The 24,719-nt window shown below is 43.7% G+C and overlaps 1 protein-coding gene across 4 annotated transcripts in view; it reads left to right on the top strand.

Moving 5' to 3' along the window:
* Positions 1-22,376, top strand: part of LOC137347232 (lysophospholipid acyltransferase 2-like) — a 74,530-nt gene extending 52,154 nt beyond the window's left edge. For 3 of the 4 annotated variants that reach the window (XM_068011491.1, XM_068011487.1, XM_068011490.1), the window contains 6 exons: positions 11,255-11,447; positions 14,650-14,753; positions 14,993-15,057; positions 15,463-15,595; positions 17,534-17,685; positions 19,350-22,376. In XM_068011491.1, coding sequence (XP_067867592.1) covers positions 11,255-11,447; positions 14,650-14,753; positions 14,993-15,057; positions 15,463-15,595; positions 17,534-17,685; positions 19,350-19,545 — 843 coding nt within the window. In that variant the 3' untranslated portion in view covers positions 19,546-22,376. The remainder of the gene's footprint in view (positions 1-11,254; positions 11,448-14,649; positions 14,754-14,992; positions 15,058-15,462; positions 15,596-17,533; positions 17,686-19,349) is intronic. The other variant, XM_068011488.1, reaches the window with a different exon arrangement.
* The last annotated feature ends 2,343 nt before the right edge of the window (positions 22,377-24,719 follow it).

Here is a 24,719-nt window from a genome sequence, read left to right as displayed (position 1 = left end):
GTTTGATGTTTTACTGGTCTGGGCAGTTCTGTTTCTACTGAATGTGTTTGTAAGGGACAATAATCCTTGCTTTCAAATCCATCCATGGCTTTGTCCTTCCTTATTTTGTAATCTCCTCCAGCACAACAGTCATCTGAGATCTCTGAGCTCCTCCCAATTTTGGCCTCTTGCACTTTCCTAATTTTCATCGCTTCGTCTTTGGCGACCATGCCTTCAGCTATCAATGCCCTAAGCTCTGGAATCCCTTCCCTAAATCTCTCCACCTTTCTACCCTTCTTTCCTCCTTTCAGTTGCTCCTTTAAACCTACTTCTTTGACCAGGCTTTTGGCCACTTGTCCGAATATCTCCTTATGTGGCTTGGTGTCAAATTTTGCTGTGAGGCGCCCTGGGATGTTTTACTATGTTAAAGTTTCTATCTAAATGCAAGTTGCTGTTGTGTAGTCAGGGAGGGTAGTGATCTGGAGGTCCTGACACCTATGACATCAGTGTTACAGATAACCCATATTTTGTAATGCAAACCTATGGAAATTTTATTTATTTAGAGATACAGCACTGAAACAGGCCCTTCGGCCCACTCAGTCTGTGCCGACCATCAACCACCCATTTATACTAATCCTACATTAATCCCATATTCCTACCACATCCCCACCTTCCCTCAATTCCCCTACCACCTACCTATACTAGGGGCAATTTATAATGGCCAATTTACCTATCAACCTGCAAGGTTTTGGCTGTGGGAGGAAACCGGAGCACCCGGCGAAAACCCATGCGATCACAGGGAGAACTTGCAAACTCCGCACAGTACCCAGAATCGAACCCGGGTAGCTGGAGCTGTGAGGCTGCGCCACTGTGCCACCCTGGAAAGCTTGGGCTGTTATCATATGACACAAGTACATCAGCAGATGGGATGTCATGACTGTTAAGTTATGATGGGGTCGGGGATGATTTGCAACTGCTGGATGTCCCGTTTGTGAAGGGCTGTTAAAAATGGCAGAGAAACAGAGCTCATCTCTTGGGCATCTAAAGCCTGCCTGATCCCATTTTGCAGGCAGTGCAATAAACGGGTGTCCAGTAGTCTTGCCCAAATGAGGCAGGAGGCTGCTTGCATATTTAACACAACACTGTAAAGAAACAAATAACTTGCATTTATAGAGCACCTTTTAAGGCTGCAGGACATCCCGAAACATTTTACAGTCAATGAGGTGTGGTTACTATTGTAGGAAACACGGCAGCCAATTGGTGCACAGCAAGCTCCCACAAGCAGCAATGTGATAATGACCTGATAATCTGCTTTAGTGATAAATATTGGTCAGGGCACCAGGAAGAACTCCCTTGCTCTTCTTTGAAATAGTGTCACCGAATTCGTTGTGTCCACCCGAGGGGCAGACGCAGCTTCGGTTTAATGTCTAATCTGGAACGTGGCGCCTTCGCCTGTTCTGCACCCTCGCAGGCTCTGGGACGTGAATCCATGACTTTCCTGACTCGGGTGAGAGTGCTTCCCACTGAGCCACACCTGACACCTAGGACCCCTGATTGCAATTCCCGCAAGAGAATGCACTGTGCATGCTCTATCCATTTGTACCAGGCGATGAGACCCCTAAAGGATTAGAGGGGAGGTGAGGAGAAATTTTTTCAACTAGCGAGTACTGGGATCTGGAAATCACTGCGAAAAGGATGGTAGAGGGGGGAAACCCTCATTGCATTTAAAAAATATGCACTTCAGGTATAATATTCTACAAGACTATGGACCAAGAGCTGGAAAGTAGGATTAGGCCAGATAACTCTTTTTTTTTAGCTGGCACAGTGGGCTGAATAGTCCCCTTACATGCATTCAATTTTCTATGTTTCTATAAATTTTCTATGTTAAAGGGATCCTTAAAGCAATTGAGCGACCCCACTTGAAATATACGGGCTTGAGCATTTTTGGGAGGTGGGGATGGGGGCTGGTGATGAATCTTTGTGGGATTAGGAGGAATGGTTCTTTCACGACAGGCTGAAAGGCCTGTATCTGTGCTGTATAACTCTATGACACCATGACTCTAATCCATCTAACATACCCCGGCCACTGCTGGCTGATAGACAGGCCCTCCCCCTCTCCACTCTCCCCCTGACCCTTTACTTTTACAGCTGACTTTTGGTTCTCTCGCCTGTCCACCCTTTTGATCTTCAGTCCTCTTTGGTCTTCTGCTCCTTTTATTTTCCACCCCTTTTATTTTATGCCCCTTTGACCTACTGCCCCTTGGACCTTCCAACATTTTGACCTTCTGCCTCTTTGATCTTCTACCCCTTTGACCTCCCATCCCTTTGACCTACTGCCCCCTGGAGCTTCCTTCCCTTTGACCTTCTGCTCCCTGGACCTTTCACACCTTTGGCCTTCCACCCCTCCTGGTTTGGTTAGCCACCCTGTGATAGCTTGCTGACTGTATTCTAATGAGAACTTTGGGGAAAGAGAGTGCCAGATTTCCAGTATCCTTTGTGTGAAGAAGTGTTCCTGAGGTCACCCCTGAATGGCCGAGCTCTAATTGCAAGATTATGTCCTCTGTTCTGGACCTTCCCACCAGAGGAAATTAGGTTAATAGAGAGAAACAATCAAATCATTTGAAACTCCTCAATTAGATCACCCCTTAATCTTCTATTTTCAAAGGAATACAAGCCTTGTCTGTGCAACCTGACCTCCTAATGTAACCCTTTTAGTACCGGTATCATTCCAGTGAATCTCCATTGCATCCCCTCTGAGGCCAATATATCCTTCCTGATTGTAATGCCCAGAACGAAACTCAAGACTCCAGATGGGGTTTAACTCGAGCTTTATATAACTGAAGCATAACTTTCACTCATTTGTATTGAAGCCCCCTTGAAATAAAGACCAACATTCCCTTAGCCTTTATAAATGTATTTTTTGTGGCCTAACATTTGGGTGAATTTTCAAAATTTCCCTCCAAGGCATCGTAAGGCATAAGGTCACATGGTTATATTCTTATTCTTCTTCTTCTTTGGCCTCCTTGTCTCGGGAGACAATGGGTAAGCGCCTGGAGGTGGTCAGTGGTTTGTGGAGCAGCGCCTGGAGTGGCTATAAAGGCCAATTCTAGAGTGACAGACTCTTCCACAGGTGCTGCAGATAAAATTGGTTGTCAGGGCTGTTTCGCAGTTGGCTCTCCCCTTGCGCTTCTGTCTTTTTTCCTGCCAACTGCTAAGTCTCTTCGACTCGCCACACTTTAGCCCCGCCTTTATGGCTGCCCGCCAGCTCTGGCGATCACTGGCAACTGACTCCCATGACTTGTGATCAATGTCACAGGACTTCATGTCGCGTTTGCAGACGTCTTTAAAGCGGAGACATGGATGGCCGGTGGGTCTGATACCAGTGGCGAGCTCGCTGTACAATGTGTCCTTGGGGATCCTGCCATCTTCCATGCGGCTCACATGGCCAAGCCATCTCAAGCGCCGCTGACTCAGTAGGGTGTATAAGCTGGGGATGTTGGCCACCTCGAGGACTTCTGTGTTGGAGATACGGTCCTGCCACCTGATGCCAAGGATTGTCCGGAGGCAGCGACGGTGGAATGAATTGAGACGTCGCTCTTGGCTATATAGCCTATATAGCTCTTGGTATCAGTGGAGAAGGGGGCAGAAAACAGATATACAAAATATGTATAATTTTGGAGGAGACCAAAGTACAAGAGATTAATCTCAGCTCAAAGCAAGGTCATGAAGCAGGGGAGGGATCAACCGACCTCCAATCTTATTTTTCTCCCGCAAAATCATATGAGGTTTAAAGGTGACATTCTCCTCCTTCAAAATGATGCAATGGTTTCCTGATACAGTAAATATGTAATTTTACACGTGATAATCTCGGGAATTACTAATCGAGCTGTGTGCTAATTGACAGAGATAAGCAGATGAGAAAGATGAAAGTGTGGCTGAAATACTGATGTGGGAAGGAGGGAGTTCCATTCCCTGGGACTGTGGCACCAGTACTGGGACAGAAAGAATCTGTCCCCAGGACAGGTTCTACCTGAACAGGCCCGGGACCAGTGTCCTAGTGGAAAGGGTATATAGGACTGTGGATAAGGCTTTAAGCTAATAAGATAAGGTTGCGGGGGGAGGTGGTTTATAATCTGGTCAAAATAATGCAAGTCTAAAGATAAAAGAAACAGCAGATCTAAGGAATTAAGATAACAAATAGTCAGGAAACAAATACACTTTTATAGAAGTATAAAAAGACTATTCCATCGTTCCATCGAGTCTACAGCAACAAAACAGGCCATTCTGCCCAACTGATCTATACTGGTGTTTATGCTCCACATGTGCCTCCTGCTCTTTATCTAACCCTATCAGCATATCCTTCTATTCCTTTAGAAAGAAAGAAATAACTTGTGTTTCTATAATGCCTTTCACAACTTCAGGACATCCCAAAAAGCTTTACAGCCAATAAAGCACTTTTAGTGACATGTAGTCCCTGTTGTAATGTAGGAAATGTGATGGACAATTTGCATACAGCAAGATTCCACAAACAGAAATGAGTTAATGACTGGATCCTCTGACTTAATGCTTTTGGTTTGTAAAATATACTCAATGGACTAAAGAAAATAAACCCGAAACAAGGGACACCAATTTGGCACGACTATCCAGAGTCTGTGCCGGATAAGTTTGGGACAGACACTGGGATGCATTTGCGGCACACACTGATCAGCAGCAGGAGCACACTACCTTGATTCTGGATTCCATTAAGTAACAGTCAGGTGTAGTAATGAGGGAGAAGTTGGGGATGGAATTGGGCAAAAGATTAGATCAAACAGTCAGAAAGGCCTTTGTCTAAACCCAGCTGGCAAAATGCTTGATTTTTCTTACAGCAGTTCTGTCAGAATAGTGGTGTAGTTTCAGTTTGATATGTCTGGACTGCATTGCTTTTGTGCAGGAGTCGTGGTAGACTCCTCATTGTGCGAGTATGTCCAAGCTGTAAATAATATCGTCATCTGTGGGTGCTCTCATGTCTGAAGAATCCAATGCAGGATCAGCATGGACGTCCACAGAACTGACAGTTCATATTGTCATACTGTTGGTGCTTGGCGGAGCTTCTACAGCTGCGTCACCTCTGACCTTCCTCTGGGCACGTTGGATGCAGGAGTACTGACCTTTTGGAAGTGGTGCCCTGCTGTTGGTTGCGGCAGAATATGCTGTTCAGTCCGACTGACAATGAAGCCCTTGCCTTTGTAAAGAGCTCCACATTGTGGCTATGTTTGCTCATTGCATGCTCTTGCACAAGTGGTGATGTGGTTTGATGCCAAGTGACAGGCGGCACCTGACAGAGTTTAGTGTTAGTGTTTACCGGGGTGTCTCTGAAGTTAATTCCTCGTTACTGGAGTGGCTTACTGTTTAGGTGTCAGCTGTGGCTCAGTGGGTAGCAATCACCTCACAGTCAGAAGGTTAGTCCCACTCCAAAGACTTGAGATCAACATTGATGCAGATACTCCAGTGTAGTACTGATGGAGTGCTGCACTGTCAGAAGTGCTGTTTTTCAGATGAAACATTAAACTGAGGCCTTGTCTGCCCTCTCAGGTGGATGTAAAAGATCCCATGGCACTATTTTAAAGAAGAGCTGAGGGGTTCTCCCTGGTGGCCTGAGCCAATATTTATCCCTCAACCAGCATCACTAAAACTGGTCATTATCAAATTGCTGTTTGAGGGAGCTTGCTGAGTGCAAATTGGCTGTCATGTTTCCTACATTACAACAGTGATTACATTTTAAAAAGTACTTAATTGGCTGCAAAGCGCTTTGAGACATCCTGAGGTCATGAAGGGAGCTAGATGAATGCAAGATCTTTTTTTAGTTCTGTAACGTAGAGATCACAATATCTTGTTCAGTAAATAGGATCATAGGAACAGGAGGAGACCATTCAGTCCCTGTGCCTGTTCTGCCATTCTATCAGATCATGGCTGATCTGTGCCTCAACACCATTTACCCATCTTTGATCCATATTCCTCGATATCCATACCTACCAAAAAAATCTCAGTCTTTAAAATTTCAATTAACCTGCATCACCCACACAGAATTGGTGCCTTCAGCCTTGGTTGAGCAGAAGCACTCTAACCTGCCACTCCCTCTGCCCTTTTCCCAAAGCCCTACCAAATTTTCATTTACAAGTATTTATCCAATTCCCTTTTGAAAGTTATTATTGAATCTGCTTCCAACACCCTTTCATGCAGATCACAATATAGGACTTAGGAGCAGGAATAGGCCATTTGGCCTTCGGGCTTGCTCTGCTATTCAATAAGAACATGGCTGATTTGGTTGTCGTCTCAACTCCACTTTCCTGTCTGTCCCCCATAACCCTTGACACCCTTGCCTATCAAAAATCTATCTAACTCAGCCTTGAATAAATTCAACGACCCAGCCTCCATTGCTTTCCTGAGAAGAGAATTCCGCAGACAAACGACCATTTAAGAAAAAAAATTTCTCTTAATCTCCATCCTAAAAAGGAGACCTCTTATTGTTAAACTATGCCCCCTAGTTCTAGTCTCCCCCACAAGAGGAAACATGTGCCTGGTATCCACTCGATCAAGTCCCCTCAGGATCTCGTATGTTTCAATAAGATCACCTCTCATTCTTCTAGACTCTAATGGGTATAGGTCCAACCTGTCAAACCTTTCTTCATAAGATAAGCCCTTCATCCCTGGAATTAGTCGAGTGAACCTTCTCTGAACTACTTCTAACCAATTATATCCTTTTTCAAATAAGGAGTCCAATACTGTACACAGTACTCCAGATGTGGTCTCACCAAGGTCCTGTAAAGCTGTATTAAAACGTCCCTACTTTTATACTCTATTCCCCTTGCAATAAATGCCCACACTCCATTTGCCTTCCTAATCACTTGCTGTACCTGCATACTAACCTTTTGTGATTCATGTACCAGAACACCCAGATCCCTCTGTACCACTGAGGTTTGCAATCTCTCTCCATTTAAATAGTATACAGCTTTTCTATTCTTCCTGCTAAAGTGGGCAAGTTCAATATTTTCCCACATTATACTCCCATCTGTCAAATCTTTGCCCATTCACAACCTGTCTATATCCTTTTGTAGACTCTTTATCTCCTCTTGACAACTTACTTTCCTTCCTATCTTGGTGTCATCCACAAATTTCTTCTTCTTCTTCTTCTTCTTTTGGGCCTCCTTATCTCGAGAGACAATGGATACGCGCCCCTTCATCCAAGTCATTGATATAAATTGTAAATAGTTGAGGCCCCAGCACTGATCCCTGTGGCACTCCACCAGCTACAGCTTACCAACCTGAAAAAGACCTTTTATCTCTTGGGGGAGTGCAGCCAGAGCAAACTCTGTGGCACCACGGGTAGCTCAGCTGCCCAGGAGGGGAGGAAGAAGAGTGGAAGAGCTATAGTGATAGGGGATTCGATAGAGAGGGGATCAGACAGGCGTTTCTGTGGTGCTAAATGTGACTCCAGGTTGGTGTGTTGCCTCCCTGGTGCCAGAATCATGGATGTCAAGGAGCAGCTGCAGAACATCCTCCTGGGGGAGGGTGAACAGCCAGAGGTCGTGGTCCACATTGGTACCAATGATGTAGGTAGGAAAAGGGATAAGACCCTGAAAGTAGATTTTAGGGAGTTAGGCATGAAATTAAAAAGCAGGACCTCCAAAGCAGTAATCTCAGGATTACTCCCAGTGCCTTGTGCATAAGAATAAGAGGATTGATCGACTGAACACGTGGCTGGAGAATTAGTGTAGGAGGGAGGGCATCAGATTTCTGAGGCTTTGGGACCAGTTCTGGGACAGGTGGGACCTGTACAAGATGAACGGGCTACACCTTAACAGGACTGGAACTAATATCCTCACAGGGAGATTTGCTAGTGCTGTTGTGGAGGGTTTAACCTAGCTTGTCAGGGGGATGGGAACCTGAGGGGTAGCTCAAATTGGAAGGAAGTAAAGCTGGTAGTAGGATGTAGAAAAGTAGCAAGTGACATTAGAAGGTGGGCGAAATAAAGGCAAGCATCAACTAGGCTTAAGAATGCAGATTGATGTCAAGAAGACAAGGTTAAGGGCACTCTACCTGAATGCACGCAGCATTCTCAACAAGGTAGATGATTTAAAGGCACAAATAGAGGTAAATGGGTATGATCTAATTGCCATAACGGAAACATAGCTACAGGGTGACCAAGACTGGGAACTGAAAATTCAAAGATATTGGACATTTAGGAAGGACAGTCAAAAAAGAAAAGGAGGTGGTGTTGTGCTGATAATAAGGGATGGGATCAGTACATTAGTAAGGGAGGATCTCAGATCGGACAAACAAAATGTGGAATCTGTTTGGGTGGAGCTAAGAAACAGCAAGGGGCAGCAAACATTGGTAGGAATTATTTATAGGTCACCAAACAGCAGTGGTACTATGGGGCAAGGTATTAATCAGGAGATTAGAGAAGCATGCGACATGGGTAATACAGTAATCATGGGTGACTTCAGTCTGCATATAGACTGGGTAAACCTAATGAGCGCTAATGCTGTGAAGGACTAGTTTCTGGAGTGTGTTAGGGATGGTTTTCTAGAGCGGTATGTTAAGGAACCGACTAGAGAACAGGCTATTTTAGATCTAGTTTTATGTAATGAGAAAGGGCTAATTAATAATCTTTGTGTAAAAGAACCTTTAGGAATGGGTGACCATAATATGATAGAATTTTACATTATGTTTGAAAGTGATGTCGTTCAATGTGAAGCCAGGGTGTTAAATTTGAACAAAGGAAATTATGAAGGTATGAGCGGCGAATTGGCTGAGGTGGATTAGGAAAATACATTAAAAGGTATGACAGTACATTGACAATGGATAGTCTTTAAAAAACTATTACATAGTTTACAGCAACTATAGATTCCTTCAATGCACAAAGCCCCCAAAAGTAAAACCATGGATAACAAAGGAAGTTAAGGATTGTATAAGATTAAAAGGAAAAGCCTATAAAGTTGCCAGAAATAGTAGTAAACCTGAGGATTGGGAGGATTTTAGAATACAGCAAAGGAGGACGAAGAAAGGGAGAATAGAATATGAATGTAATCGAGCAAAAAATATAAAAACGGACTGTACAAGCTTCTACAGTAATGTAAAAAGGAAAGATTTGGCTAAGACAAATGTGGGTCCGTTACAGGCAGAGTCAGGAGAATTTATAACGGGGAATCGAGAAATGGCAGAGAAGCTAAATGATTACTTTGTGTCTGTCTTCACTGAGGAAGAGACAAGAAATCTCCCAGAATTAGAGATCCAAGGGATTAGGGGGAATGAGGAATTGAAAGAAATTAGTATTAGTAAGATGGTTGTATTGGAGAAATTAATGGGGCTGAAGGTTGATAAGTCCCCAGGACCTGATATTCTGCATCCCAGAGTGTTGTAAGAGGTAGCTATGGAGATAGTGGATGCATTGGTGATTATCTTCCAAAATTCTATAGATTCTGGAGCAGTTCTTGCAGATTAGAGGGTCGCAAATGTCACCCCACTATTTAAGAAGGGATGGAGAGAGAAAACAGGGAATTACAGAGCTATTAGCCCTATATCAGTCATTGGAAAAATGCTAGAATCTATTCTAAAGGATGTGATAAATAGACACTTGGATAATAATGATCTGGTTGGGCATAGTGAACATGGATTTATGAATGGGAAATCATGTTTGATGAACTTGTTGGACTTTTTTGAGGATGTTACTACAGAATTGATAAAGGCGAGTCTGTGGACGTGGTATACTTGGATTTTCAGAAAGCTTTTGATAAAGTCCCCCACAGGAGATTGGTTAGCAAAATTAAAGCACATGGGATAGGAGGTAATATACTGGCATGGATTGGTTAACAGGCAGAAAGCAGAGAGTAGGAATAAACCGGTCATTCTTGTGTTGGCAGGCTGTGACTAGTGGGGTACCACAGGGATCAGTGCTTGGGCCCCAGCTGTTCACAATACATATCAATGATTTGGATGTGGGGGGCCAAATGTAGTATTTCCAAGTTCACGGATAACACAAAACTGGGAATGTGTGTTGTGGGGAAGATGCAAAGCAGCTTCGAGGGAATTGAACAAACTTAGTGAGTGCGCAAGAATGTAGCAGATGGAATATAATGTGGGAAAATGTGAGGTTATCCACTTTGGTAGGAGGAATTGATGTGCAGAGTATTTCTTAAATGGTAAGAGATTAGTAAGTGTAGATGTACAAAGGGACCTGGGTGACCTTGTCAATAAGTCACTGAAAGCTAACATGCAGGTGCAGCAAGCAATTAAGAAGGGTAATGGTATGTTAGCCTTTATCGCAAGAGGATTTGTGTACAGTATAGTAGTGAAGTCTTGCTTCAATTGTATGGAACCTTGGTTAAACTGCACTTGGAGTACTGTGTGCAGGTTTGGTCCCTTTACCTTAGGAAGGGTATTATTGCCATAGAGGGAGTGCAACAAAGATTCACCAGACTCGTTCCTGGGATGGCGAGACTGTCCTATGAAGAGAGATTGGGGAAATTGGGCCTGTATTCTTTAGAGTTTCAAAAAATGAGAGGTGATCTCATTGAAACCTACAAAATACTTAAAGGGTTAGACAGGGTAGATGCAGCTAAGATGTTTCCCCGCGTTGTGGAGTCTAGAACCAGGGGACACAATTTCAAAATAAGGTGGAAACCACTTAGGACAGAGATGAGGAGAAGTTTCTTTACTCAGAGGGTTGTGAATCTTTGGAATTCTCACCCGCAGAGGGCTGTGGAAGCTCATTCATTGGGTATATTTAAAGCAGAGATTGACAGATTTCTAAATGCAAATGGCATAAAGGGATATGGGGGATAGTGTGGGGAAAAGGCATTGAAGTGGATGGTCAGCCATGATAGTATTGATTAGCAGGGCAGGCTTGATGGGCTAAATGGCCTACTCCTGCTCCTATGTTCCTGCTTTCTGTCTCCTGTTAGCTAACCAGTCCATGCCAATATGTTACCCCCTACACCATGTGCTCTTAGCTTGTGTAGCAGCTCGCTGCACAAAATTAATTCTCTGCATCATCCCCCACTGCCCCACTTCTCTGTTTCTTTTGTCAGAATGGACTGTTCTTGAAATTAAAATGCTCAAAAACAAAAGTATCTGCTCAGGAATGTGCATTTGGGGAAAGGTAGTGGCGGGGCATGGGTACTGGGTAAGATTGATGCCCTCATGTACCCAAGCACTTTGCAACTTTAAGGGTGAATCATCTGTTGCTATGGAATCTATATGCCGACTGGGGTTTAATTGATTCTTTTTTCAGGGTGCTGTGGGATGTAAGATACTGATCTGTGCCGTGTGTGTGTTTATGCATCTATCGCTGTTGGAAGTATTTCCCATCTCCTACAACACAGACGACACCTTCATTGTCACAGCATCGATCCCTGTGCACTTGCTGTATCTCTACATTTCCCTCCTGGCCTGCAGACCCAAGTATTACTTTGCTTGGACTATTGGTAAGAACACTATTGGACCTAGTACATAGAGTAGATTTCGGTAACCAAGTACAGAAACCACTAAAAGCTAGTGGACAGGTGCAAAAATGAATTAAAATGATAATGGAATATTGGCCTTTATCTCAAGGGCCCGAGCAGTTATGTTATAGCTGTGCCGAGCTCTGTTTAGGCTCCATTTATATTACTGTGTATAGTTCTGGGCATCGCAGATCATGAAGGACATATTGGCCTTGGAAAGCCTACTGCGGATTGGTATCAGGGTTAAAAGAGCTAAAATGTGAGGATGGGTTGCATTGACGAGGCTTGTATATGACAAGGTGAGTACAGAAGATTAAGGAGTGATCTAATTAAGGTGTTTAAGATGATTAAGAGATTTGATAGACAGAAACGATTTCACTCTGGTGGGAGAGTCCAGAACAACGGGAAATAACCTTACAATTAAAGTTAGGCTTTCATGGGTGATGTCAAGAAGCACTTCTTCACGTAAGGAGTAGTGGAAATCTGGACATTCTCCCCTAAAATGTTGTTGAGACTGGAAGTCAATTGAAAAATTTCAAAATTGAGATTATTAGGTCTTTGTTAGGCAAGGGTCTTAAGGCTTACGGCACCAAAGTGGGTAAACAGAGTTAAGATACAGATCATCCATGTTCCAACTGAATGGCAGAACAGGCTTGAGGACCTGAATGGCCTCTTCCTGTGGCTATGTTCTGAACAGGAGTTGGTAGCGAACTGTCCTTTCATCTCTGGTGTCCTGTTTCAAACCTCTCCACTCCCTGCCCTAGATTAATGTCCAGAAATAAAAACAAGAAATGCTGGAAATACTCAGCAGGTCTGGCAGCTTCTGTGGAGAGAGGAGCAGAGTTAACATTTCAGGTCACTGACCCTTCATCAGAACTGGCAGAGGCTAAAATTGTAATAGGTTTTAAGCAAGTAAAGCGGAGGTGGGGAAAGAGATAACAAAGGAGAAGGTGTTGATAAGACAAGGTCACAGAGAATAACTGACCAGAAGGTCATGGAGCAAAGGCTAACGGTATGTTAATGGTGTGCAGAAAGACAAAGTGTTAGTGCAGAGAGGGTGTTAATTGACAGAAAACTGAGCAGCCTGGCCCCAAGCACAAACATGAAAAAAACAGTGGGTAGGCACAAGAGAAACAAACTAAAATAAAATAAACACATAAAAAAGAAAAAAAGAAAAATGAGAAGTAACTAAAAATAAAAAAGAGGGGGCCCGTCATTCTCTGAAATTATTGAACTCAATGTTCTTCTTCACACCCTCCTGTAAGGACTCCATTCCATTCTCCCAGTTTCTCCGTCTCTGACACATCTACTCTGATGATACTACCTTCCATGACAGCGCTTCTGATATATTTTCCTTTTTCCTCAACCGAGGATTCCCCCTCACTGTGGTTGACAGGGCCTTCAACCATGTCCAGCCCATTTCCCGCACCTCTTCCCTTACCCCTTCCACTCCCTCCTTGAACCGCGACAGGGTTCCCCTTGTCCTCACTTTCCACCCCATTAGCCTCCACATCCAAAGGATCATCCTCTGCCATTTCCGTCACCTCCAGCGTGATGCCACTATCAAATGCATCTTCCCTTCCCCTCCCCTCCCCTCCCCCTCAGCATTCCAAAGGGATCATTCCCTCTGCAACACCCTGGTCCACTCCTCCATTACCCCCACCACCACGTCCCCTTCCCACGGCACCTTCCCCTGCAATCGCAGGAGGTGTAATACCTGCCCATTTACCTCCTCTCTCCTTACTATCCCAGGCCCCAAACACTCCTTTCAGGTGAATCAGCAATTTACTTGTACTTCTTTCAACTTAGTATACTGTATTTGCTGCTCACAATGTGGTCTCCTCTACATTGGGGAGACCAAACGCAGACTGGGTGACTGCTTTGCGGAACAGCTCCGCTCAGTCCGAAAGCATGACACCAAGCTTCCGGTTAACAATGAGTTCAATAATTTCAGAGCATGATGCCCCCCCCCCCCCTCCCCATCCTTCTTTATTTTTATTTTTATTTCTTTTTTCTTTTTATGTGTTTATTTTATTTTAGTTTATTTCTTCTGTGCCTACCTACTGTTTTGTTTTCATGGTTGTGCTTGGGGCCAGGCTGCTCAGTTTTCTGTCAATTAACACCCTCTCTGTACTAATGCTTTATCTTTCAGCACACCATTAACATACCGTTTGCCTTTGCTCCATGACCTTCTGGTCAGTTATTGTCTGTGACCTTGTCCTATCAGCACCTTCTCTTTTGTTATCTCTTACCCCATCCCTGCTTTACTTGCTTAAAACCTATTATATTTCTAGCCTCTGCCAGTTCTGATAAAGGGTCAGTGACCTGAAACATTAACTCTGCTTCTCTCTCCACAGATGCTGCCAGACCTGCTGAGTATTTCCAGCATTTCTTGTTTTTATTTCAGATTTCCAGCATCTGCAGTATTTTGCTTTTATTTTAATGTCCAGAAGGTTTGTTTCCTCTGTCACATGTAGAGGCTGAAGTGAGGTGTATTGGGGACTTAATGCCTCAGCGAAGGCATAAGGATGGAAACACAGCAGCTAATTGCATGCAGCAAGCTCCCACAAACAGCAATGTACTAATGAGGGATAAATATTGGCCACGATGTGTTAATTGTGTGTCAATGGTTTGATTATATGCAGGTGAAGGGTGTTAATTGGGGTTTGAGTTGAGCACTTATAAGCAGACACTGACTGGAACTGGGGGAGGGTTTTGAATGAGGAGCTACATTTTTGGAATCCTTTTACTCTGCACAATAAATGTGAAATTGAGTAAATATAGGCTCCAGCATTATCCTTCCAAAACAAGCTTTCTGGAATTTAACAGGATTCTGGGAAGGAAACCACTGCTTTTCTTCAAAGCAATGTCCAGGAACCCTCTGCCTGGGACCTCAGTTTAACATCTCATTTGAAAGGCAGGATCTCTGACAATGCTCACTCCTTCACTGGTGTGTCAGCCTAGATATTGTGTTCAAGTCTCTGGAGTGGGACTTGAACCCCTAATTTTCTGACTCCGAAGTGAGTGTGAAGTGATGTGAGCCATGACTGACACCTGATGTAGGATTTGAAAAGTGGTTTTGCTCATCATTATATTGAGCAGGTTGTATTGCCTGACTCCAGCCCCTGGCCTGTGGGCACAGGATTGATGGCACTGGTTGTGAAGATGTTTGTTTTGCACATAGCCGATGCCGTCAATAATGCCGCAGGGTTTGGATTCAACGGTTACGACAGTCGTGGCAAGCCTCGCTGGGATCTGATCTCCAATCTTAACATCGTCAAGGTAGAGGTAAGAACTGAACATTTATACACACGCCTACAGTCCTATATATATATATATATATATATATATATATATATATATCCACACCTCCACATACATCTACAAACATGTACACACATCTACCCCTACAAATACACACATCCACACCTACATGTACAGCATCCACACACACATATCTACACACCCCCACACACCTTTATCACAAAATGGATGGATTGTAATTTATTGCTGCTTTTATTTTTCAGTTTGCAACGAGCATGAAGATGTTTATTGACAATTGGAACATACAGACAGCTCTGTGGCTCAAAGAGTAAGTAGTTCTGGTCTACAGCACAGTGCAAGCTCATAGTCTGCTTCAGACCATGTTAATGTTGTCCCAGGTGGGTGGGGGATGGTGGTATGTCGATGATTAATCTTTTACACAGCAAGTTATTATGATCTGGAATGCACAGCCTGAAAGGGTGATGGAAGCAAATTCAATAGTAATATTCAAAAGGGAATTAGATAAATACTTGAAGACAAAATATTTACAGGGCTATGAGGAAAGAGAAGGGGAGTTGGATTAATTGGATAGCTTTATTAAGGAGCAGGTGCAGGCATGATGGACTGAATGGCCTCCTGTTCTGTATCATTTTATGATTCTCTGAATCTCGGTATTTGCACACTAAGTTGATGCTAAATGTTACCAATCAATGCTGCTGTTGCATCCAATTAGAGTCTGCTATGATCGATGTCCATTCAATCCCACGTTGGTGACATTCCTTCTATCTGCAACATGGCACGGAGTTTACCCTGGCTACTACTTCACCTTCATCACAGGCATGTTCATGATACTGGCAGCAAGAGCAGTAAGTAATTCTCGTCTGTTTGGTCTGGTTTTCTGTACATACATTCTTCTTTTGGGCCTCCTTATCTCGAGAGACAATGGATACGCGCCTGGAGGTGGTCAGTGGTTTGTCAACTATGGAGTGACCTCTCCATGGCGCATGCCTGGGCAAATTTATGGAGGTTGAGAATTGCCCAGTCGTCAAAACATACATACAAATTAAGAGCAGGAGTAGGCCATTCAGCCCCTCAAGCCTGTTCTGCCATTTGATAAGATCATGGCTGATCTGATTGTGGCCTCAACTGCGCTACCCTGTCCACCTGCTATCACCTTTGATTCCCTTATCAATCAAGAATCTATCTAGCTCGGCCTTAAAAATATTCAACGGCCCTGCCTCCACTGCTCTCTGGGAAAGAGAATTCCACAGACTAACAAACCTCAGAGAAACAAATTCTCCTCATCTCTGTCTTAAATGGGAGACTATGTCCCCTAGTTATAGTCTCTCCCATAAGGGGAAACATCCTTTCAGCATCTACCCTATCAAGACCCTGAGGATCTTTTTTGTTTCAATAAGATCACCTCTCATTCTTCTAAACTCCAATGGAAAGAGGCCCAACCTTTCCTCATAAGATAACCGCTTCATCCCAGGAATCAATCAAGTGAAGCTTCTCTGAACTGCTTCGAATGCAATTATATCCTTTCTTACGTAAGGAGACCAAAGCTGTACACAGTACTTCACATGTGGTCTCACCAACACCCTGTACAACTGTAGCAAAATTTCTCTACTTTTATATTCCATTCCCCTTGCAATAAACAACAACATTTCATTTGCCTTGCTAATCACTTCCTGTACCTGCAAACTAACTTTTGGTGAATCATGTATCAGGACCCCCAGATCCCTCTGTAACCAAGTTCCACATAAAAAGATATAGACTGGGAAATTCTGCTCCACCATTACAAGACCCCCACCAATCTGTTTTATGATGGAATGGAAACTCCCCCAACCCAGATTCTGGGGGCAGTGTAATTGCATGGCCAGAGGTGACCCTGCAAGGTTCCACTACACTACCATATCCCATATGCATTCCACCACCTTAGACATTCACTCTGTCCACTACCAGCCCATCGTGGCAGCAGTGTATACCATCTACAAGATGAACTGCAGCTACTTGCCAAGGTTTCTTTGACAGCATCTTCCAAACCCATGCTCTCAACCACGTAGAAGGACAAGGACAGCAGGCATATGGGAGCACCATCATCTGCAAGTCCCCTCCAAGTCACCATCCTGACCTGGAAATATATCACTATTCCTTCATCATTGCTGGGTCAAAATCCTGGAACTCCATCTCTAACAGCACTGTGGGTGTACCTACACCACATAGACTGCAGCAGTTCGTTAAGGCAGCTCACCACCACCTTCTCAAGGGCAATTAGGGATGGGCAATAAATGCTGGCAATACTCATACCCCATGAACGAGCAGGAAAAATAGCAAGGAGCATCCACTGGGAATATAGGAATAACAACAATTTGCATTTATAATAGTGCCTTGTAAATTGTCCCTAGGTGCTTCACAGGAGCAATATCAAAACAAAATTTGATACTCAGCCAAATAAGGAGATATTAGGACAGGTGACCAAAAGCTTGATCAAAGTGATAAGCGTCTAAGAAGCGTCTTAAAGGAGGAAAGAGAGGCAGAGGAAAGGTTGAGGGAGGGAATTCCAGTGCTTAGGGCTGAGACAACTGAAGGCATGGCCACCGACGTATGAAAATTGGAGATATGGAATAGGCCAGAATTGGAGGAGTGCAAAGATCTTGGAACAGAGAAACAAGAGTAGCCCAGAAATTCTCCCCTTGAACCTTGCCATTCAATTAGATCACAGCTGATCTGTATCTTAACTTCATTTACTTACCAGTCAATCAAGTTTAATTATTTTTCTGTGTGTGTTTGTTTTTTTGCAGGTTAGAAACAATTTGAGGCCCCTGTTCCTAGTTTCGCCAACACGCAAGGCGATCTATGATGTGGTGACATGGGCAACTACACAGGTGCTGGTGAGTTACACTGTGGCACCATTCGTCCTTCCATTTGTGGACTCATCACTCAAGTTTTACATGTGAGTAGATGCATCAAACTAACAAAGTAAATTAATTTGCCATTTGTGCGCCTCACCTTGCTATCAGGGACAGCAGAATGTAATATAGGTAAATTAAGGCACTGTTACTCATAGCTGGTAAAACAGCAATGAGGGCATCTATCTGTGATCACGGAAATGTAACCGAGCACTCCATAAAAGGTCCTTCCATCCTTCTTTCCTACACGAATGTCCATTAGAAAGGATTCCACCCACCCCACCACCACCCCCCCCACACACACAGGATGTGATAGAAAGTCATGTTTTACCTAGTTAATCTGTAGAAACTTCATTCTGGATTTCATTTTTCAAATGGTCACTGGGCATCTCATAATGGCAACTGGGCTATTGAAAAATTACTGAAATGAGGAGCAACCTGCCTCAATCTCTGGGTTGGGTGTTTCTGGTCATTTTATTTGTTGACCAGCTAGTTGATGTCAATAAATACTCCTTCTTTGCTTCTTTAGCTGCAATTTTAAGGTAAGTGGCAAAAGAACCAGAGGTGATTTGAGGAGATTTTTTTCTTAATGCAGTGAATTGTTATGATCTGGAACGCATTGCCTGAAAGGGCGGTGGAAACAGATTTAATAATAACTTTCAAAATGGAATTGGATAAATACTTGAAAGGGAAGAAAATTGCAGGGCCATGGGAAAAGAGCAGGGGAGTGGCACTAATTACATAAAACTACATAGAATATACAGCACAGAAACAGGCCATTCAGCCCAAACAGTCCATGCTGGCATTTATGCTCCACTTGAGCCTCCTGCAGTCTTTCCTCTTACTCTATCAGCAGAACCCTCTATTCCCTTCTCCCTCATATACTTGACTAGCCTTCCCTTAAATGCATCTATACTATTCACTTCAACCACTCACTGTGCTAACGAGTTCGACATTCATCACCACTCTCTGGGTATTGAAGTTTCTTCCGAATGCCTTATTTGATTTCTTGGTGACTACAGTGGCGCAGTGGTTAGCACCGCAGCCTCACAGCTCCAGGGACCCGGGTTCGATTCCTGGTACTGCCTGTGTGGAGTTTGCAAGTTCTCCCTGTGTCTGCGTGGGTTTTCTCCGGGTGCTCCGGTTTCCTCCCACAAGCCAAAAGACTTGCAGGTTGATAGGTAAATTGGCCATTATAAATTGTCACTAGTATAGGTAGGTGGTAGGAAAATATAGGGACAGGTGGGGATGTTTGGTAGGAATATGGGATTAGTGTAGGATTAGTATAAATGGGTGGCTGATGTTCGGCACAGACTCGGTGGGCCGAAGGGCCTGTTTCAGTGCTGTATCTCTAATCTAATCTAATCTAATCTATCCTATACTGGTGGCCTCTAGTTTGTTCTTCCCCACAATAGGAAACATTCTCTGTGTCTACTCTATCAAAACCTTTCATAATTTTAAAGACTTCAGTTAGGTCATCCCTCAGCCTTTCTTCAAGAAAACAAAAAGACCCAGCCTTTTCATTCGTTCATTCCTGATACGTACACCTCCGCATTTCTGGTATCGTTTCTGCACCCTCTCTAGTGCCTCTATTTGAAGTCTACTAATTGAATTGCTCTTTCAAAGATCTGGCACAGGCACATTGTGCCAAATGGCCTTCTGTGTTGTAAGATTCTATGAAATCAGTTTCTGTATTTTGTCCCCTCAGGACTTGGTACTTCAGTTTCCATATCATCGCCATTGTTCTCATCCTGGTGTTGCCAAAGAAACCAAGCTGTCTATTGAGGGAACGACAGAAGCTCCAAGTGACTAAGCAAATGGAGATAATGCACCACTGCAATGGGCAACAGAATGGACGAGCGCCTGTGGACAGCAACCAAAACCATCGCACAAAGATTGACTAGTGGAGAAAGGGACACCTAGAACTTGAAAGGGGAGGAAGCAGAATGTTTGATGGACTGTTTTTAACATGTATAGAAAAAGCAGACAAAGACATGTCATGGCCAACGTCCATCCTTCATGTTATTTGTGACACAATTAAAAGCTGCTCCTCAATTCAGTATTAGCTGAAGAAAGCGGTTTTCGGTTATGAAAGACCGACCGTAAGTTGTGCAATAATCAAAACTTTTTCAGGAGAAAATCCCCCTCCCCTGTCCCCAAGACGGGTGGGAGAGGATGGAAAGGAGAAGGAGGATGAAGTTGTCATTCATAACACCCAATCCCCAACCCGCTGCACTCATTTGCCAGTTTCTATTTTAATTGTGGTGGAGTCAGGGAGTTCAAGTAATCTGCTCTGGAGAGGAGGGCCTGTCATTATGATATTTAAATGAGGCTCCTGTCCTGATATTTTGGCAATGATGGAAATCAATGCCTCCTGCATGGGTTTTCTGGGGTTCAGGAAATCCAGCAGCTAAAGGGAGGCAGGAGCAGCCGGATCCAGCAGGTAAGTGACGATTGTGAGCCAAGAGGAGCAGGAGTGCTTCCCTCCACTGGCCCCTCAAGCAAGCCTTCTGCTGTGATTGGCCAACCCCCTGCTCCCCACCAATCCCCAATCTTTCCCAGTTTCTGGGGATCTTCGGGCTGCTGGCTTTGACACCCAGCTGTTGGTCAGACTCTCTGCCTGGTTGGCTGCCAGGCAGGAAATGGAGAAAAAAAAATCCTGCAGTTAAATTCAGCAAGGCCTCTGCATTCCCGGCATTTCCAGTTTTCTGTCCTCCCCTTGCAAATATGCTCCCCCCACCCCCCCCCACCACCCTGCCTCACTGTAAGTATCACAGCCTTTGACTCTCTTCAATTGATTCTAATATTATAGGTGCTTTGAAAACTTTCCACACCCCTCCTGGAAAAGCTATGTACCCAGGTTGCACTTCTATTAGATATCTTACTAAGACTTTAAAAAATAGTATAGCATCCTTGTCCTTTGCACTGTACATCCTGCAACAAGAGTACAAAAGCAAGGAAGTTGTACTAAAAGTTTATAAAACATTAGTTTGGCCCCAGCTGGTGTAATGTGTCCAGTTCTGCAAGATGTTAAGGCCTCGAAGAGGATGCAGAAGATACTTCCTACTAGTGATGAGGGATTTTGTTTGTGTAGAGAGACTGGAGAAGCTGGGGTTAGTTTTGGATCTGAACTGGAATTGGATTCAAAAGCAACTTGGAAGTTGTGGTGTTTGGAATATCCTCATGCCAGAATATTTTTTAAAAATGTTACCTATGACCATGTTTTATCTGCGAATCTAACCTTGAAGTTAAAATAGCTCAGCTATGTGCTCGTAGCTTCCTTTCTATTGATCTACCAGTCAAAATGATCGCCATGGTCCTTGAGATTGGTTTGGAGTGGGAATAGGAGAGAACCAGATGAGGTTTATTGCTGGTACACAATCTTCTTTAGTTGGACAGAAGGACTGTGTCATATCACAAGGCTCTTCCACCGCTTCCACTAAAACTGGCCAATTAAAAATAGACTTTTACTAAGGTTGGATAGAAAATGTCTAAAACTCATAGCGACCAATGTGGATGGCGTCAAATGATTGAGTGCTTTTATGCTCACACCCAGTGAAGAACTTGTCACCTAATTCATCGCTTTTGGTAACAGTATTAATAAGATTTGTGAATACGTGACATGTATGGGAGACATTTGCCACCATCATTGTTTTGTCCATGGCAACTTTGGCCTTTATCTGTTCGCGATGTGCACAGGAATCTGAGCATATTGACTGACAATGTATAGGATTGATCTGACATTCATTCCAATTGGCAGCTCAACATCTCTAAATTAACTATGCAGATCAGATTTTGATTCCATTCACGCCTGATGCATATTTGTTTTATTTTCCTGCATATTTTATTTTGAAATCAATGTAAAATTGCAATATTTTGAGTCAAGTGTCCAGCTTTGGCCTGTGTCTAAACCAGTTCATTCACACTGGTTAAAGTCCGGTTTAGATGCCTATGCCCAAGATCCGTATGAAGTTAGTGTGAGAACACAAATTAACTGAGGATGACATTCCTGGGCATTATTGAAAGTGGCAGATGATGGGGCACTTAGAATTCAGATGCTTCTTTGAAATGTCAGTGTTATTCTTTACCCCAGCCTCACCCTGACTTGTGTTTCATGGTGCAACCTAGCATCACTGCACTCGCTACAGTTTTCTGGAGATCACTTCTATTGAAAGCAAGTAGCAGTTTTCAGGCCAAATGACTTTTGTAACTTTACACAGAATGAGGGCAGAGGAAATTCTACAGAAATGTCATAGTGAACACAATGATCCAACAATGTTTGGAAGGGGCTGAGATTTTTTTCCTCTAATTCCTCATCATGACCTCTCGATCTTCCACCCAGAATTGTCGGGTGAGAATTATGCTTTTAGAGAGAAAATGGTGCTAAACTCCTTCATTCTGTGCAGTGCAGCTGTTACACTTTATGTAGATTTGAATGTACTCTTGTCAGATCCAGTGAGGCTGGCTGGAAACTTCTTGCATCTCGCAATCGATTACGGGCAAAATGATGCCTTCACGAGCGAATGAGTCAATGAAGGAGTGTGGCAACACGTGACTGTTAATCCTTTATGTTCTGACTAATCTCACTGAGATGAAAGCTGCTTTATGCGTTGCGTTACAAAGTAAATTTGAAGGTCAAACCTAAAAGTCCATTGGAGTGATTTTATAGTACGTTGCTGTATTCTTTCTTTAAAAAAAACTTGCACTAAAAGTTTAAAACCACATCAATGATGTGTTCTGCCTTTATAAAATAATTTTGACATTTTAAACTGGCTATTGTGGTTTTTTTTTTACTGTTCCCAGTCCAGCAATGCCTCGATTTTAGAATCCCTCCATGGCCTTGCCCTCCGCTCTGTTCTGTGACCCCCTCCAGCCCTACAACTGTCCAAAATCTCTGTGTTCCTCCACCTCTGGTCTCTTGTGTATCCCTGATTTTAATTGTTCCACTGTTGGCAGCCGTACCTTCTGATACTGAGACCCTAAGCTCTGGAACACCTCCCCAAACTTCTCTGCCTCTTTCTCCTCCTTTAAGATGCTCCTTAAGATCAATCTCTCTGACCAAGTTTTGGTCATTTGTCCTAATATGTCCTTTTGTGGCTTGGTGTTAAATATTGTTTGGCAATGCTCCCATGAAGCTCCTTGGGATGTTTTACTATGTTATAGGTGCTATAAAATGCAAGTTGTTGTTGTTGTGATATGGTGTTCTACACTGTTCTTCTGTCAATGATCTTCCATGTGGTCATTTGAAAGGATTGCATTTCACTAAGAAAAGCCATGTTGTTTCGTGATGAGTATTGAAGATTTGATTGTCTTAAGACTGTAAAATGATTTTAGCCACCCAGTGGTTTAATGGAGAACTTTTTGTTTTAATCGTTCTAGTTCATCTCTAGTTTGATATAACTGAGTGGCTTTTTCAGAGGGCGCTTAAGAGTCAACCACATTGCTGTGGGACTAGGGTCACATCTAGGCCAGATGCGCAAGAACAGCAGGTTTCCTTCCCCAGACGGACGTGTGGGGGATATGCAGTTGTTTAAAGGTGTCATTAGTGTAGCACATTTGTAGGAAAATGGGTTTAGAATAACTAGCCCTATGTGAAGGTCTAGCACTCTCACAGCTGCAATGGGCTGAATGGCCTCTTGTGTCATAATTTCACTCACTATCCAGGGAGGTTTTTTCTATTGTTGACTATTACCTGAACAGGTGCTGATTTACCATCATCTTGGCCTGGCTGGCTGACTGGCCATAATTTTTTTAGATTAGAGATACAGCACTGAAACAGGCCCTTCGGCCCACCGAGTCTGTGCCGAACATCAACCACCCATTTATACTAATCCTACACTAATCCCATATTCCTACCAAACATCCCCACCTGTCCCTATATTTCCCTACCACCTACCTATACTAGTGACAATTTATAATGGCCAATTTACCTATCAACCTGCAAGTCTTTTGGCTTGTGGGAGGAAACCGGAGCACCCGGAGAAAACCCACGCAGACACAGGGAGAACTTGCAAACTCCACACAGGCAGTATCCGGAATCGAACCCGGGTCCCTGGAGCTGTGAGGCTGCGGTGCTAACCACTGCGCCACTGTGCCGCCCCAATGTTGGCATCAAATCCCCTGTGAGACAAATGTAGCATTTTTGTCTGTGATTAGTTTCTCTCTACCTGTCACAGTACATAGGGGGCTAAAAGCCAGGTTCAGTCTGATGGTTAACCAGCTTATTTTGATACAGTGATCCAGAATATATGTTTTGTCTCTATGTAAAGGAGTGGGGGGTGGGGTGTGGGGGGGGGGGGGGGACAGGGGACAAGTCATTCAAGTCAAGTACAAACATCCTTTGATTGACCAGCATATCAAAATGATCAAGAGTCGAAACCCAAAGTGGGATTTGAATATTACAGACCAATAGGCTATCTAAACTTAATAAATTTAAGTCAAGTATTAAGAAGTAGTGGTTCTACATAATTACAAGGACTCAGAAAACTTACATGGAGATCTAAAATTGGCCTCCTTCATTGTAGAGAAGGAAGCAAAAAGTGCTATTAGCTGAAACTAAAGGGTGAGAACAGAGGCTAATTACAAGAAAGAGATAATGTAGGATAGAACTTGCATTTATACAGTGCCTTTCACAACCTCAGGACATCCCAAAGGGCTTTCCAGCCAACCAAGTACTTCGAACATAAGAAATAGGAACACCAGTAGACCACATGGTAGAGCATAGCTACCCAACCCGAGCCCAACGGGACCCAACGACATGTGTCGGGTTCGGGTCGGGTTGCTCTTCCAGGTCCGGCATTCGGGCTTGGGTCGGGTCGGGCCTGTTGGACACAGTGACAGCCAAGACGTCAAGGCGGGAAACACTCTGGACTAGTCTGCAGTGAGCGATTCCATCCAAGGTAGGGCACAACCTCTTTAATATAATCAACTTTATTCTGGTGGTCAGGTCAGGTCAGGCCGGGCGTGGGAAAGAATGAAAGGACTTGGGCCGGGTTGGGCTCGGGTCAGGTTTTATTTGCAGACCCGAGCAGGCCTTTGCCATATGGCCTGGCAAGCCTGCTCCGCCATTCAATATGAT

Source organism: Heterodontus francisci, chromosome 31 (assembly GCF_036365525.1).
Source record: "Heterodontus francisci isolate sHetFra1 chromosome 31, sHetFra1.hap1, whole genome shotgun sequence".
Classification (NCBI taxonomy): Eukaryota; Metazoa; Chordata; class Chondrichthyes; order Heterodontiformes; family Heterodontidae; genus Heterodontus; species Heterodontus francisci.
The sequence above is the reverse complement of the archived record's forward strand: the minus strand, read 5'-3'. Positions and strand labels throughout refer to the sequence as shown.